The sequence below is a fragment of the Salmo salar genome, chromosome 06 (genome assembly GCF_965601325.2).
Source record: "Salmo salar chromosome 06, fSalSal1, whole genome shotgun sequence".
NCBI classification, from domain to species: Eukaryota; Metazoa; Chordata; class Actinopteri; order Salmoniformes; family Salmonidae; genus Salmo; species Salmo salar.
Window position 1 is genome coordinate 80,636,542 of NC_138296.1, and position 16,376 is coordinate 80,652,917.

At 45.7% G+C, this 16,376-nt stretch overlaps 1 protein-coding gene across 7 annotated transcripts in view; it reads left to right on the forward strand.

Annotated features, from left to right (window-relative positions):
* The window catches only part of LOC106608134 (serine/threonine-protein phosphatase 2A 56 kDa regulatory subunit gamma isoform), a 42,318-nt gene that overhangs the window by 18,131 nt on the left and 7,811 nt on the right, over nt 1–16,376 (forward strand). For 3 of the 7 annotated variants that reach the window (XM_082977005.1, XM_082977006.1, XM_082977007.1), the window contains 12 exons: nt 2,613–2,812; nt 12,058–12,168; nt 12,385–12,477; nt 12,572–12,702; nt 13,053–13,112; nt 13,210–13,318; nt 13,526–13,579; nt 14,116–14,286; nt 14,410–14,537; nt 14,666–14,767; nt 15,182–15,278; nt 16,192–16,302. In XM_082977005.1, coding sequence (XP_082833131.1) covers nt 2,613–2,812; nt 12,058–12,168; nt 12,385–12,477; nt 12,572–12,702; nt 13,053–13,112; nt 13,210–13,318; nt 13,526–13,579; nt 14,116–14,286; nt 14,410–14,537; nt 14,666–14,767; nt 15,182–15,278; nt 16,192–16,302 — 1,367 coding nt within the window. The remainder of the gene's footprint in view (nt 1–2,612; nt 2,813–12,057; nt 12,169–12,384; nt 12,478–12,571; nt 12,703–13,052; nt 13,113–13,209; nt 13,319–13,525; nt 13,580–14,115; nt 14,287–14,409; nt 14,538–14,665; nt 14,768–15,181; nt 15,279–16,191; nt 16,303–16,376) is intronic. The other 4 variants (XM_014205876.3, XM_014205877.3, XM_014205879.3 and 1 more) reach the window with 2 other exon arrangements.

A 16,376-nucleotide genomic window follows, 5' to 3' on the forward strand; every position in this document is an offset into this window, starting at 1 on the left:
ATGAAATGCTGAAGATTTGCTGTGCTATATGATCAACAGCCCTCATCCGTTTCCTCGTCCCTGTTTCCTCAACCTTTTCTGTGGGATTCTCTCGAGCTTGGTCCCAAATGACCTATGGTCAAAAGTAGCACACTACATAGGGAATAGGGTTCCATTTGGGACACACTCTTGATCATGCTGTGGCAACTAAAAGTCCGAGAGCCAGGCAGTTTTGTTGTTTCACTCATAAGGTTGTGTGTTTGGTGGGATGATGCTGGTGGAGGTTCAGTCCTCAGTATCAGGCTCATTGGTTTTGTAGGTTTAACGTATAATTTATTTGCACCAAAGAAAACAAGTGATAAAAAAAAATATATACATATCAAATTTTCTCACATACGCTGAATACAACAGGTGTCGACCTTAGAGTGAAATGCTTACTTGCAAGCCCTTAACCTCCCTGGGCAAGGTGGGATGCTTGCGTGAAATACAAATACCTCATAAATGCTATAACTTCAATTTCTCAAACATATGACTTTTTTACACCATTTTAAAGACAAGACTCTCATTAATCTAACCACATTGTCCGATTTCAAAAAGGCTTTACAGCGAAAGCAAAACATTAGATTATGTCAGGAGAGTACCCTGCCAAAAATAATCACACAGCCATTTTCAAAGCAAGCATATATGTCACAAAAACCAAAACCACAGCTAAATGTAGCACTAACCTTTGAACTTCATCAGATGACACTCCTAGGACATTATGTTATACAATACATGTTTTATTCAATCGAGTTCATATTTATATCAAAAACCAGCTTTTTACATTAGCATGTGCTGTTCAGAACTAGCATACCCAGCGCAAACTTCCGGTGAATTTACTAAATTACTCACGATAAACGTTCACAAAAAACATAACAATTATTTTAAGAATTATAGATACAGAACTCCTTTATGCAATCGAGGTGTCCGATTTTAAAATAGCTTTTCGGCAAAAGCACATTTTGCAATATTCTGAGTAGATAGCTCGCCATCACGGGCTAGCTGTTTTGACACCCACCAAGTTTGGCCCTCACCAAACTCAGATTTCCTATAAGAAAAATTGGATTACCTTTGCTGTTCTTCGTCAGAATGCACTCCCAGGACTTCTACTTCAATAACAAATGTTGGTTTGGTTCAAAATAATCCATAGTTATATCCAAATAGCGCCGTTTTGTTTGTGCGCTCAAGACACTATCCGAAGGGTAAAGAAGGGTGACGCGCCCGACGCGTTTCGTCACAAAAAAATTCTAAATATTCCATTACCGTACTTCGAAGCATGTCAACCGCTGTTTAAAATAAATTTTTATGCCATTTTTCTCGTAAAAATGCGATAATATTCCGACCGGGAAATCGTGTTTTAGTACAAAGAGAGAAAATAAAAACATGGTTTCGCCTCGTGCACACTCCTCAGTCTGATGGTCCTCTGATAGACCACTTACCAAAGGCGCTAATGTTTTTCAGCCAGGGGCTGGAATTACATCATTAAGCTTTTTCCCGGGTTCTGAGAGCCTATGGGAGCCGTAGGAAGTGTCACGTTACAGCAAAGATCCTAAGTTTTCAATAAACAGAGCCAAGAAGCCCAAGGAATGGTCAGAGAGGGTACTTCCTGTACAGAATCTTCTCAGGTTTTTGCCTGCCATATGAGTTCTGTTATACTCACAGACACCATTCAAACAGTTTTAGAAACTTTAGGGTGTTTTCTATCCAAAGCCAATAATTATATGCATATTCTAGTTTCTGGGCAGTAGTAATAACCAGATTAAATCGGGTACGTTTTTTTATCCGGCCGTGCAAATACTGCCCCCTACCCTAGAGAGGTTAACACTACAGCATAAAATGACAATCTAGACAATTCTGTGCTGTCAACTTAGTGGCAACAGTTTGGGAAAGGCCCATTTACGGTTTCATCATGACCATGCCCCCGTGCACAAAGCGAGGTCCATACAGAAATGGATTTGTTGAGCTGTGGAAGAACTTGACTGGCCTGCACATAGCCCTGACCTTAACCCCATCGAACACCTTTGGGATGAATTGGAACGCCAACTGCGAGCCAGGCCTTTTCGCCCAACGTCAGTGCCCGACCTCACTAATGCTGTTGTGGCTGAATGCTGCTAGTGGAATGCTTTCCCAGAAGAGTGGAGGCTTTGCTGCAATAACTCTACATTAATGCCCTTGATTTTGTAATGAGATGTTTGACAAACAGGTGTCCTCACACTACATGTCCAAAAGTATATATACCTGAGTGAGCTTTCATCCAGAGAAAGGAGACTGAGCAGATATTTGGATGTTAATGTTTATTTGATTGCTGCCACGCTGTGCTCCTTGAGCCTGATTTGAAAGTGTTTTACATTTGTATTCGTTCAGCAGGCTCTGTAATCAGGAGCGTCAGTGTCTGAGACTCATTTTTTTCATTACTTTCAATCACTCACTCATTCTCTAGTTAAGGGGCTGGGTTTTTGGTTATTTTGCCTACAACACGTGCTGTGAATTTGTCTTTGTTCTGTGTATTTTGTCAAACAGTGAAAATGAATTTCATCATGTGAGTGGATAATGAATCTGACAACCTCTCCCACTCTCTCCCCCCCCCCTCCCAGATGTCCCTCCGGCGGAGCAGGAAAAGTTGTTTGTACAGAAGCTGCGTCAGTGCTGCGTCCTGTTTGACTTTTTGTCGGATCCTCTGAGCGACCTGAAATGGAAGGAGGTGAAGCGGGCAGCGCTCAGCGAGATGGTGGAGTACATCACCCACAACAGGAACGTCATCACAGAGCCCATCTACCCAGAGGTGGTGCACGTGGTCAGTAGACACAGTGAAGAATGCCTTGGTCGTATTTATTAGTGCACACTGTACCAAAACATTTTTAAACATAAAAGGGAAAGAAAAATGTTTGTCAGTAGTCCCTCTTTTGGACCTGTTTTGCTTATTTCTGGTTCCTGGTTTATACAACCCTTCTACATGCTGTTTTTCTTCTTCCGTTGATTGTGTGGTGCACATAGGCCTAGTCAGTGGAGAAGGCCCTCTGGTGACATTGATGTATTGTCCTTAGGGGTATGAACGTTTAAAAGTTAAAACGTTTTAACGAAGTTGGGACCCGTAATGTTAAAAAATATATATTTAACTGAAAAACGTTTACATTTTCTTTTAACTTAAAATCACAGTTCAGTTATAAAAACATTATTTTCTGTGTTTATAGATTATCAAAACATATGACCGCCAGCCTGCCTTCTCATGCCTGCCTCTTTCTCTCTCGCGCTGGCCTGCCATCTCCTGCCTCTCTCTCTCTCGCGCTGGCCTGCCATCTCCTGCCTCTCTCTCTCGTGCTGGCCTGCCATCTCCTGCCTCTCTCTCTCTCTCTCGCGCTGGCCTGCCATCTCCTGCCTCTCTCTCTCTCTCTCGCGCTGGCCTGCCATCTCCTGTCTCTCTCTCTCTCTCTCGCGCTGGCCTGCCATCTCCTGCCTCTCTCTCTCTCTCGCGCGCGCGCTGGCCTGCCATCTCCTGCCTCTCTCTCTCGCGCGCGCTGGCCTGCCATCTCCTGCCTCTCTCTCTCTCTCTCGCGCGCGCTGGCCTGCCATCTCCTGCCTCTCTCTCGCGCTCGCTGGCCTGCCATCTCCTGCCTCTCTCTCGCGCTCGCTGGCCTGCCATCTCCTGCCTCTCTCTCTCGCGCGCGCTGGCCTGCCATCTCCTGCCTCTCTCTCTCGCGCGCGCTGGCCTGCCATCTCCTGCCTCTCTCTCTCGCGCGCGCTGGCCTGCCATCTCCTGCCTCTCTCTCGCGCGCTGGCCTGCCATCTCCTGCCTCTCTCTCTCGCGCGCTGGCCTGCCATCTCCTGCCTCTCTCTCTCGCGCGCTGGCCTGCCATCTCCTGCCTCTCTCTCGCGCGCGCTGGCCTGCCATCTCCTGCCTCTCTCTCTCGCGCGCGCGCTGGCCTGCCATCTCCTGCCTCTCTCTCTCGCGCGCGCTGGCCTGCCATCTCCTGCCTCTCTCTCTCGCGCGCTAGCCTGCCATCTCCTGCCTCTCTCTCTCGCGCGCGCTGGCCTGCCATCTCCTGCCTCTCTCTCTCGCGCGCGCTGGCCTGCCATCTCCTGCCTCTCTCTCTCGCGCGCGCTGGCCTGCCATCTCCTGCCTCTCTCTCTCTCGCGCGCTGGCCTGCCATCTCCTGCCTCTCTCTCTCTCGCGCGCTGGCCTGCCATCTCCTGCCTCTCTCTCTCTCGCGCGCTGGCCTGCCATCTCCTGCCTCTCTCTCTCGCGCGCGCTGGCCTGCCATCTCCTGCCTCTCTCTCTCGCGCGCGCTGGCCTGCCATCTCCTGCCTCTTGGCTAGCGGTGTTCAGACTTCGGTCTGTTACAAATAGAATATCCTAGCCTATTCTGGCACCTACGGCTTTGGGCCAGTCTTGTGAGCATGGGGTAGCCTACTCTATGGTTGGGCGGTATCGGGATCTTCATATCCTCACCTTCATACACAAGAAGCACTATTTCTTTCCAGACCAAAAAATATATATATTTCTTCGCACAAAACAATTGTAAGCAGCAGGGATCTTGATCCAGGAGGTGATTGATTGTCTCTGCTGTAAAAGAAAAACAGCTTGATCTTGCAAGTGTAACAGTGTAGGTTTCGTCCCTCTCTTTGCCCCAACCTGGGCTCGAACCAGGGACCCTTGCACACATCAACAACTGACACCCCACGAAGCATCATTACCCATCGCGCCACAAAAGCTGCGGCCCTTGCAACGCAAGGGGAAACCCTACTTCAGTCTCAGAGCGAGTGACGTCACTGATTGAACCGCTATTAGCGCGCACCACCGCTAACTAACTAACTAGCCATTTCACATCGGTTACACAAGCTAGCTACTTAGCTAACAAGTTCGCAAACCAAATGCGTAGTTGGAGCCCCGAGCTGGAGATATTTTATTTGGCATATCTTAGGTGGTTATTATAATATATTTTTATAAATTTAACATTATTGAAAACCATAGTCAGTATTTCAAAATGCCCTGGTAAACGTTATAACTGGTATACCCTCCAAGCCTAGCCTACTTTTTTTTTTTTTTTTTTTTTGCCTCATATGAAATCACAGTAGGCTACCAGTAGCCTGTTTCGATTACGCTTTTCAGACAATGGAATGTGGCCCCTTGAAAGCGCTGCGGCATGTTTGTCTGTTAGGGTAGTCTACACTGTTTTTTTAAAATGCAAACAAGAAACCTTCTCTGGTGAGATGAACTGACATTTACTTGTCTTTAAAGGAATTACCGCTTCTGAAAGCGGGACGCAAGTCCATCACTAGGCAACCAGAACTGTCAATCATAATCTCGTGCTACTGCGCGAAGCCGGCTCGCCTGCTGCCTGCTCGCACACTACTCACTCCTAAAAAAGTACTTTAAAGTTTGTTAAATACCGTGACTTACCAATACATTTTAGTATAAAACCCATCTAGCTACCATACCATTAAACTGCATAAATAACACAGCACCGTTTATTGTTGTCAGGGAAAAAATTCAGAACATTTTACGCCGAAGCAGAATTCTACAGTCGTGGCCAAAAGTTTTGAGAATGACACAAATATGAATTTTCAGTCTGCTGGCAATTTGCATATACTCCAGAATGTTATGGAGAGTGATCAGATGAATTGCAATTAAATGCAAAATCTCTCTTTGCCATGCATATGAACTGAATCCCCAAAAACATTTCCACTGCATTTCAGCCCTGCCACAAAAGGACCAGCTGACATCGTCAGTGATTCTCTCGTTAACACAGGTGTGAGTGTTGACGAGGACAAGGCTGGAGATCACTCTGTCATGCTGATTGACTTCGAATAACAGACTGGAAGCTTCAAAAGGAGGGTGGTGCATGGAATCATTGTTCTTCCTCTGTCAAATATGGTTACCTCCAAGGAAAGACGTGCCATCATCATTGCTTTGCACAAAAAGGGCTTCACAGGCAAGGATATTGCTGCCATTTAAGATTGCACCTAAATCAACCATTTATCGGATCATCAAGAACTTCAAGGAGAGCGGTTCAATTGTTGTGAAGAAGGCTTCAGGGCGCCCAAGAAAATGCAGCAAGCGCCAAGACCGTCTCCTAAAGTTGATTCAGCTGCGGGATCGGGGCACCACCAGTACAGAGCTTGCTCAGGAATGGCAGCAGGCAGGTGTGAGTGCATCTGCACGCACAGTGAGGCGAAGACTTTTGGAGGATGTCCTGGTGTCAAGAAGGGCAGCAAAAAAGCCACTTCTCTCCAGGAAACATCAGGGACAGACTGATATTCTGCAAAAGGTACAGGGATTGGACTGCTGAGGACTGGGGTAAAGTCATTTTCTCTGATGAATCCCCCTTCCGATTGTTTGGGGCATCTGGAAAAAAGCTTGTCCGGAGAAGACAAGGTGAGCGCTACCATCAGTCCTGTGTCATGCCAACAGTAAAGCATCCTAAGACCATTCATTTGTGGGGTTGCTTCTCAGCCAATGGAGTGGGCTCACTCACAATTTTGCCTAAGAACACAGCCATGAATAAAGAATGGTACCAACACATCCTCCGAGAGCAACTTCTCCCAACCATCCAGGTGATGGAACAGCTTGCCAAAAGGCAAAAGTGATTTACTAAGTGGCTCGGGGCACAAAACATCAATATTTTGGGTTCATGGCCAGCAAACTCTCCAGACCTTAATCCCATTGACAACTTGTGGTAAATCCTCAAGAGGCGGGTGGACAAACAAAAACCCACAAATTCTGACAAACTCCAAGCATTAATTATGCAAGAATGGGCTGCCATCAGTCAGGATGTGGCCCAGAAGTTAATTGACAGCATGCCAGGGCGGATTGCAGAGGTCTTGAAAAAGAAGGGTCAACACTGCAAATATTGACTCTTTGCATCAACTTTATGTAATTGTCAATAAAAGCCTTTGACACTTATGAAATGCTTGTAATTATACTTCAGTATTCCATAGTAACATCTGACAAAAATATCTAAAGACACTGAAACAGCAAACTTTGTGGAAATAAATATTTGTCATTCTCAACTTTTGGCCACGACTGTCCTGTCTGAAAAGGTACAGACCTGATGCGGCACTTTTTTAAACTGTGTTAAGTTGTCAATTGTTGCTATCGACACACAACGCAGCTACAGTAATATGTCTGTAAAGGGTTGTGGTAGATGTCACTTCATCGGCCGGACCTAGTTGTTCATACATACGTAATAGAACCATTCTGTATTGTAAATTGATGTGGAATTTTGTAATTGTTTTAACGATGTTTCTTATCGTTTTAACAAATTTTTTTTTTTACTTTTAAGGAACATTTTAATTTGTCACATCCCTAATTGTCCTCAAACTTGCTTTTAATGGTCACCAAAGACGACCCTCTGATGTTTGTGTTGCAAACACATTTAGTGTCCATAGGCCCCACACAACCATTTTGTGTAGGCTTCTGTCTCTGGCTTGAGTGAATTCATAACCCTGCTATCCTCAAGTGGGCATGAAAGCTATAAGCCATTTCAATCAAATTAAGCTGTCACAGAAGCTTTCAAATGGCATATTCCACATACCACAAAGTTTCCGCATTTCTCAGTCTCACGTTTTTAGTCCAGGGTGCCTTTGGCAGAAGTTCTTCAAGTTATTTCAGTTCTAGTTAGGCCAGCTGTTTTCTTTTATAGTTCCTGAGGCATAGGCGCGTCCCATTCCCTACCAGGTGAACGCTGTGAAACCAGGGCATTGCAGAGTGGAACTGCTTTACACTCACTGAACTTGAATCTGTTACCCAGAGTCAGAGGCGGGGCCGACTTTGTTATTCTATAGTACAGCTAGCAGTAGGCCTAGTGTCTACCTAGCTAGCCATTATCGGCCAAGGGCTAGCACTGTGGGCTCTATCTGTGTTACGGCACATATTTACATTTACATTTTAGTCATTTAGCAGACGCTCTTATCCAGAGCGACTTACAGTAGTGAATGCATACATTTCATTTCATGCATTTCGTACTGTAGATATGACTGAAATCAGATTGGTGTGAAAATCTGAACTCATCCTTTGTGGTTTCGTCATCATGGGCTCACCTACCTCTGTAACAGATATACATGGCTGGGGATGTGACGTGTCGTGGTGCTGCCTGCCTGCCGGCCAGCCAGGTCTGAATTAAAACAGGCTTTGATGTTTATCAAAGCAGGAAACCAAGGATGATCAAGGTGCAAATGTCCCTTCATTCTCCTGATCCTGCCTCTATTTGATCAGTGCAGCAGAAAATGCAAGGCCGCTGCAAAATCAGCATAAGAATATACTCTTGGCTTACTTTAGTTCTCCCCTTCCTGAGTCTTTCACTTTGATGTGTTCACTGCTTTTAACATCAAAGTGTGGACGAGGCGGACTCTAAAGGGTGTGTTCTTTATGGTTAGATAGACCACGATGGGCGGCACTTTGAGGGGGCGCCGAATTGATAAGTGCACTATTGTTACAGACCGTATCAGCGTCAGATTGGTAAAGTGCTCCAAAACAAATGTTACATTGATAATTCAGTCAAGAGTGCATTTTAACCCAACTGGGTGGATGGGGGGGGGTCTAGTGTTATCTGAAAGGTGAGAATGAATCGGAATTATATAGCGCTTTTCTACAAACTGAGGTACTCGGTGCTTTACATGGTAAGGAGAGAAACTCACCTCATCCACCACCAACGTGCGGCACTCACGGCAACCATTTTTGTGCCAGAACGCTCACCACACATTAACTATCAGGTGGATGATGAAATGGGGCCAGGATGGGAATTTTGCCTTATCACCGGGGTTAGCACACCTACTTTAAGTGCCATGCGATGATTTTATTTTTTTTTTTAATGACCACAGAGTCAGTACATCCATTTAACGTCCCATCCGAAAGACTGCATCCTATGCAGTGCAATGTCCCCTTCACTGCCCTGGGGCATTGGGATCTCCTTAGACAAGAGAAGAGTGCCCCCTACTGGCCTACCAACACCACTTCCAGCAGCACCTGGTCTCCAATCCAGGGACCAACCAGGACCGACCCTGCTTAGCTTCAGAGGCAGGGTAAATGTAATCTTAAAGGTCCTGACATCCTCCTCTCTCTGGTTCTACTGGTCTGTGGCTGCGTTAATTGAAAGGGTTTTTAAATGATGACTATGTAAATGTTCAAGAAGATGCAGCCTGATGGGTGAAGAGGTTCGCTGAACACCTGTACTGTTTAGTTGTATTCACAATACACATGAAACAGGGTGTTTCTCAACATGCCTTCTACCCTGCTCCACACCCCCATCCTCACTCCATACATTTTGAGGCACTATGCACTCCCGTGCTATTTCATTACTTTTGAACTTTTTAGAGTAAATTGAGTCATGTTGGCTGCTCATCTATGCTGGACCTTCCTGGATCACGACTACTCTCAGCTGTTATACGTCGAACATTTGTAGATTTAAACGTCTGATTCGGCTTAATATTGCAATATTGTCAGTAAAGCAAATTGAGACTGTTAATCCGTTTTGTATTATCTACATAGACTAGTGTTGCATGGTATACCGGTACCAGGGTAATATGGTACCAAAACCTCATCGTACTTATGATACCAACATTTGAGAATACTGTAGTACTGTTTAATAAGATACTACCACATTTTTTTGTTGTCCATACCGATCTAAAGAACCCGCTGACGCCTGTTTCTGAAATCTTAATAGTCCGTTTTGTTTAGACATTCAGTTGAATTTAAGCAACATTAACTAGACTCTTGTATGCCCCTGTCCAATAATGTCCGCTTCACTTTCATGCACCGATCACATGTGGCAGCTGTAATCAGCCAGCCGGCAGCCGGATCCCCTTCCAGCCATCACTCAACTCACTCTGTCTGGTCTTCCTGTGGCATTTATTCCTCCATAAATGTTTTTAAAAATATAGCCGGGATGGCGTGTGGGGACGCAGTCTTCTGTTACCTTTGATACATTGGAGCAGCGTGCAGAGCAAGCAAAGTTAATAAATTGTATAATTTCATCCCTGGTATAACCAAGAGCACAGGCCAGTCTGAGAAGACTTTGCAAGTTTGCTGTCACACAGCCTGTGAGTGCTAGAGAGGACAAATAGGCACAGCTTCACAAAAGGCATGCTTGCAGCTTACAGCAAAGAAAATGACCAATTTTACCGGAGCTAACCATTTAAAAAATATATAATTTCACAAACCATGTCGCTGGCCGTTTGAAACAAATCCCAGGTCTCTAATTATCGGCTTGATAACAATGTTCAGTCATGTTTCCTAGCTAACAACATAAGTTGATAGTAGGTCTAGGCAAATTTGATTGGCACAGGAAGAAATTAAGTGTCTGCTTTGCTACTCATGAGAAATGAATCCTACCTTTGAATCATATTGGCCTACTGGAAGCCTAAACTGTCTCTTTCTGGTGCTCCTTAAATTCTGTTTGGTGCATAAGGTTTTTAAAGTTGACAGCAGTATGTTTGGGAGTGTTTTTTTTGAGAGCGAGCGAGACGGAGGGAGAGCGTGTGGGTCTGTTTACTGAAGAGTAAAGGTTTCATGCAGTGTTCTCCCTGTATTGCCACGATGATATGCAGATCATTATGCATGTGTATTCCTTCCTCCCATTCATCCAGACAAATCACAGGTAGGCCTTTGCAAATTTGGGCAAATCAGCCATTCTATGCAGTATTCTATTATACAGTGTGAAGTTAAATTCAATACGTGTTGTATTGAGTAGAAGTGTCTTAGATAATTCAATACGTGTTGTATTGAGTAGAAGTGTCTTAGATAATTCAATACGTGTTGTATTGAGTAGAAGTGTCTAGATAATTCAATACGTGTTGTATTGAGTAGAAGTGTCTAGATAATTCAATACGTGTTGTATTGAGTAGAAGTTTTACATTTTATTTATTTGACCTTTATTTAACCAGGTCAGCTAGTTGATAACAAGTTCTCATTTACAACTGTGACCTGGCCAAGATAAAGCAAAGCAGTGCGACACAAACAACAGAGTTACACACGGAATAAACAAGCGTAGTGTGTGCAAATGACGTGAGGTAAGGCAATAAATAGGCCATAGCAAGTAATTACAATTTAGCAAATTAACACTGGAGTGATGGATGTGCAGATGATGATGTAACTTGCTAGTGCTGTAACTACAGGTTGTTAACCCTCATGATCCATGGTTAGAAAGCTTACCAAGTTAGTTGGCTAGCTAAGTTATCACTCATGATCCATGGCTGCATGGGCTACTACACGGCCTGCAAGTACTCTGGGAAAACGTCAATATAATCTGGTACTAGCTACGCTACAAATACTTACACGAGTCGGGAGACGAGATGTTCGTGCCTCAGTCACCTCAGCACAACTATGCCCTGTAAAGTGTTACTGCCTGTAAGACTCAATCTGCTGCGAGCCAGCCAGTCTAATGGCAATACAGACGACACAAGACTACATAAATAAACTTCTAACTTCGGAATGATCAGCTGGCTATATGTGAATCGTAATAATCTTGCTAGCCAGCTAGTTTAAAAGGCAAAAATGGCCGATAACCGATGTTATGCAATCTAGATGACTAGCTGTCAATTCTTCGTGGCTAGCTAGTTACCAATTGTTTGTGGCCAGTTAGACCTATTGACTTACTATGGGGTTGCACAATGGGTATTGTAGGCAGGTAAACATGCCAAAATGAACACGGTATGTATTTACAAACGTATCAAGATAAAATATTGTAGTCCGGCAACATAAGAGATGTGAATGGGCTACAGTTCATTCTCAAGTCAGTTTATTTTCTCTTCAGACCAAAATAATGGCTTTCATTGATTTCAATCATTTTTGCGTTTTTTATGTGGTTGCGTCATATTTCTGTGCGTATGTTCTGTTGAAGCTTGCAGCGATGCATACTTCAAAATGTTTACTCTGACGTGTGCGCAGAGCATGGTAGTATTCATTTTGAGACCCCCAAAATGTCAGTTTCCAAAGTGCTGGAGTTGGCCAACCATTGACGCATGCTTGGGATAGTTCTTCCAATAGCCCTTATGGTAATAATATGAAGTGCTGTGTTGTGACCTGCCTGCCTGTCTGTCCTTCAGTTTGCAGTGAACATGTTCAGGACATTGCCTCCATCATCCAACCCCACAGGGGCTGAGTTTGACCCAGAGGAGGATGAGCCCACGCTAGAGGCCGCATGGCCACACCTCCAGGTAAACACGCACAGCCACGCACACCGCATAAGGCACAGCCACGCACACCGCATAAGGCACACACCGCATAAGGCACAGCCACGCACACCGCATAAGGCACACGCACCACACGCACAGTCACGCGCGCTTGGGGCGCACACAGTCGCTTAAAAAGCAAATGAACACGTGCGCCGTTTCATACCACTGATGTGTATACCTCTGCTCCTCTTTCTCCAGCTCGTCTACGAGTTCTTCCTCCGGTTTCTGGAGTCTCCAGACTTTCAACCAAATGTGGCCAAGAAGTATATCGACCAGAAATTTGTAATGCAGGTAGCTAAGCACTGGACCTTTTCTCACTGGAAGTAAATAAACAGGGTGTGAGAGTACATGTGATCTAAGGTCACATGCTGCGTTGTCTCCACAGCTATTAGACCTGTTTGACAGTGAAGACCCCAGGGAAAGGGACTTTCTGAAGACCACTCTGCATCGCATCTACGGAAAGTTCCTGGGCCTGAGAGCGTACATCAGGAAACAGATCAATAACATATTCTATAAGTGAGTAAATGTTCATAATACTGTACTATGAAATTGCATTGTCATACACTGAGTGCACAAAATATTAAGAACACCTGCTCTTTCCATGACAGACTGACCAGGTGATTCCAGGTGAAAGCTACAGTGTGATCCCTTATTGATGTCACCTGTTACATCCACTTCAATCAGTGTAGATGAAGGGGAGGAGACGGGTTAAAGAAGGATGTTTAAGCCTTGAGACGTTCAATGGGCAAGACCAAACATTTAAGGGCCTTTGAACGGGGAGACACTTAACATGGCGAATGCCAATGTTTAAGTGACCATTTATTGAACTGCTCTGTTCGGCTTTTGACATTGTCATTTCTTTCCAGGTTCATTTATGAAACAGAACGTCATAACGGAATAGCAGAGTTATTGGAAATATTAGGAAGGTATGTGTTTCTTTAATCGTTTTTGTGCCTATATTGTTTTGTGTTGATCAGAAGTATTACATTGCTGATTACAACCTTCAAATCCTTCTGTTTGCAGCATAATCAATGGCTTTGCCTTACCGTTGAAAGAGGAGCACAAGATTTTCCTGTTGAAAGTGTTGCTGCCTTTACACAAAGTCAAGTCCCTTAGTGTCTATCACCCACAGGTAGCTATCCCTAACTACCTTTGGTTTCAAACACGTTACTGTTAATGACCGTACAGTTAAAGCCTTAGGCCTGCTATACAATAAACCTTTTGATTTAGGCCTATATGTGTTATAGGTTGTAATAAGCGTTTATTTGTTGTATTAAGCGGTGTCGACATGATGGTTGAATGTACTTAATCTGCCTTTTTGTTTCTCTGTCTTTTCTAGCTGGCTTATTGCGTGGTGCAGTTTCTAGAGAAGGACAGCACTCTCACAGAACCGGTAAGACATCTTGCTGTTCGCTGGGCAAAAATCACCATTGCCCCATGGAATGCGTGAGATTAGTACTTTGCTCCAATGCTGGCTTAGTGTTCATGTGTGAATCTTCTCCATAGACAGTGATGGCTCTGTTAAAGTACTGGCCAAGACCCACAGCTCCGTGTGACTGGTTAGTTAGACCCACAGCTCCGTGTGACTGGTTAGTTAGACCCACAGCTCCGTGTGACTGGTTAGTTAGACCCACAGCTCTGTGTGACTGGTTAGTTAGACCCACAGCTCTGTGGGTGTGACTGGTTAGTTAGACCCACAGCTCTGTGGGTGTGACTGGTTAGTTAGACCCACTGCTCTGTGGGTGTGACTGGTTAGTTAGACCCACTGCTCTGTGGGTGTGACTGGTTAGTTAGACCCACTGCTCTGTGGGTGTGACTGGTTAGTTAGACCCACTGCTCTGTGGGTGTGACTGGTTAGTTAGACCCACTGCTCTGTGGGTGTGACTGGTTAGTTCAGTATTAATGTATGACTCTAATCTTCTCCTGTAGACGGTGATGGCTCTGTTGAAGTACTGGCCGAAGACGCACAGTCCAAAGGAGGTGATGTTCCTCAATGAGCTGGAGGAAATCCTGGACGTCATCGAACCCTCTGAGTTCGTCAAGGTCATGGAGCCTCTCTTCAGACAGCTGGCCAAGTGTGTGTCCAGCCCTCACTTCCAGGTGTGTGTTTGATCTGGTGGAACTCATGCAGTGTGTGTGTTGTGCATGTCCATGCTTGTGTGTGGTTATCTGTGCTATGGTGTGGCCTGACCAGGCATCCCTCTCTCTGTGTGTGTGTATCAGGTGGCAGAGAGAGCGCTGTACTACTGGAACAATGAGTACATCATGAGTCTGATCAGTGACAACGCTGCCAGGATCCTCCCTATCATGTTCCCCTCGCTCTACCTCAACTCCAAGACCCATTGGAACAAGTGAGCCACTCTGCTAACAACTACCTACCACTATGGAGCAGACTCTTTCTCCGTATCTCTGTTGCTGCCCTGTGAAAAGAAGTAAACATCGGTCCGTATGTATGGTTAATGTGTGTGTGTGTGTGCAGGACGATCCACGGTCTGATCTACAACGCCCTGAAGCTCTTCATGGAGATGAACCAGAAGCTGTTTGATGACTGCACACAGCAGTTCAGAACAGAGAAGAACAAGTAACTACTTTACCTCTAAACACACACACTGAATAAAACCTTTGTCATAACTGTTCATTAATTCGCAACGTCCACCCACAGTTTCATTCTATGTCTGTCTCCAGTTAGCAGATTTCGTCTTGAAATGACTGTTCCGCTGTCGTTGTCTGTTGCGCTGTCGTTGTCTGATCTCTGTTCCCCCGTCTCTGTTCCCCTGTCGTTGTGATCTCTGTTCCCCCGTCTCGCTAAACCTGTCGTTGTGATCTCTGTTCCCCCGTCTCTGTTCCCCCGTCTCGCTAAACCTGTCGTTGTCTGATCTCTGTTCCCCTGTCGCTGTGATCTGTTCCCCCGTCGTTGTGATCTGTTCCCCCGTCTCTCTAAACCTGTCGTTGTCTGATCTCTGTTCCCGTGTCTCTCTAAACCTGTTGTGTGAAGAGAGAAGGCCAAGTGGAAAGAGAGAGAGGAGGCGTGGGTGAAGATTGAGAATCTGGCGAAGTCCAACCCCCAGGTGAGCTCCAAGTCCAACCCCCAGGTGAGCTCCAAGTCCAACCCCCAGGTGAGCTCCAAGTCCAACCCCCAGGTGAGCTCCAAGTCCAACCCCCAGGTGAGCTCCAAGTCCAACCCCCAGGTGAGCTCCAAGTCCATCCCCCAGGTGAGCTCCAAGTCCAACCCCCAGGTGAGCTCCAAGTCCATCCCCCAGGTGAGCTCCAAGTCCATCCCCCAGGTGAGCTCCAAGTCCAACCCCCAGGTGAGCTCCAAGTCCAACCCCCAGGTGAGCTCCAAGTCCAACCCCCAGGTGAGCTCCAAGTCCAACCCCCAGGTGAGCTCCAAGTCCAACCCCCAGGTGAGCTCCAAGTCCAACCCCCAGGTGAGCTCCAAGTCCATCCCCCAGGTGAGCTCCAAGTCCATCCCCCAGGTGAGCTCCAAGTCCATCCCCCAGGTGAGCTCCAAGTCCATCCCCCAGGTGAGCTCCAAGTCCATCCCCCAGGTGAGCTCCAAGTCCAACCCCCCCCAGGTGAGCTCCAAGCATCTCTCTTCGTGTGTTTTAATCCCCGTTGTCTCTTGCTCTCTCTCAAACATTTTACATTTTAGTCATTTAGCAGATGCTCTTATCCAGAGCGACTAACAGTAGTGAGTGCATATATTTTTGTACTGGTCCCCCATGAGAATCAAACCCACAACCCTGGTGTTGCAAGCACCATGCGCTACCAACTGAGCCAGTAGTTTTGCCACTAGTCCTCCATCACAGAACAGCCCAGGCAGCACCAGATACGTAGGTGTATTCTATGGCTCAGAACCCAACAACCAGAAATCATCTGACTCATGGATTTGACCAAATGCTCTATATCATTATCTTTGGTTTTGGGAGTTCCTCACCTCTCTGGCTAGGTTTACTTCCTGGTGTCTCATTATAATCCTACCCTCCTCTCTCTCGCTGTGTTTAGTTCCTGGTGTATGTGGACCCGTCAGACCTGGGTAGTCCTATGGAGACAGACGGACCAATGATGGAGGATGTTAACATCTTGAAGAAGACCATAGAGGAAGAAGCCACACAGGTACTGTGTGTTGGTGGTACGGGGGGGGGCAGGCGGGCTACCGTGCTATTCCTCTCGTCCTCCATGCAGTCAGT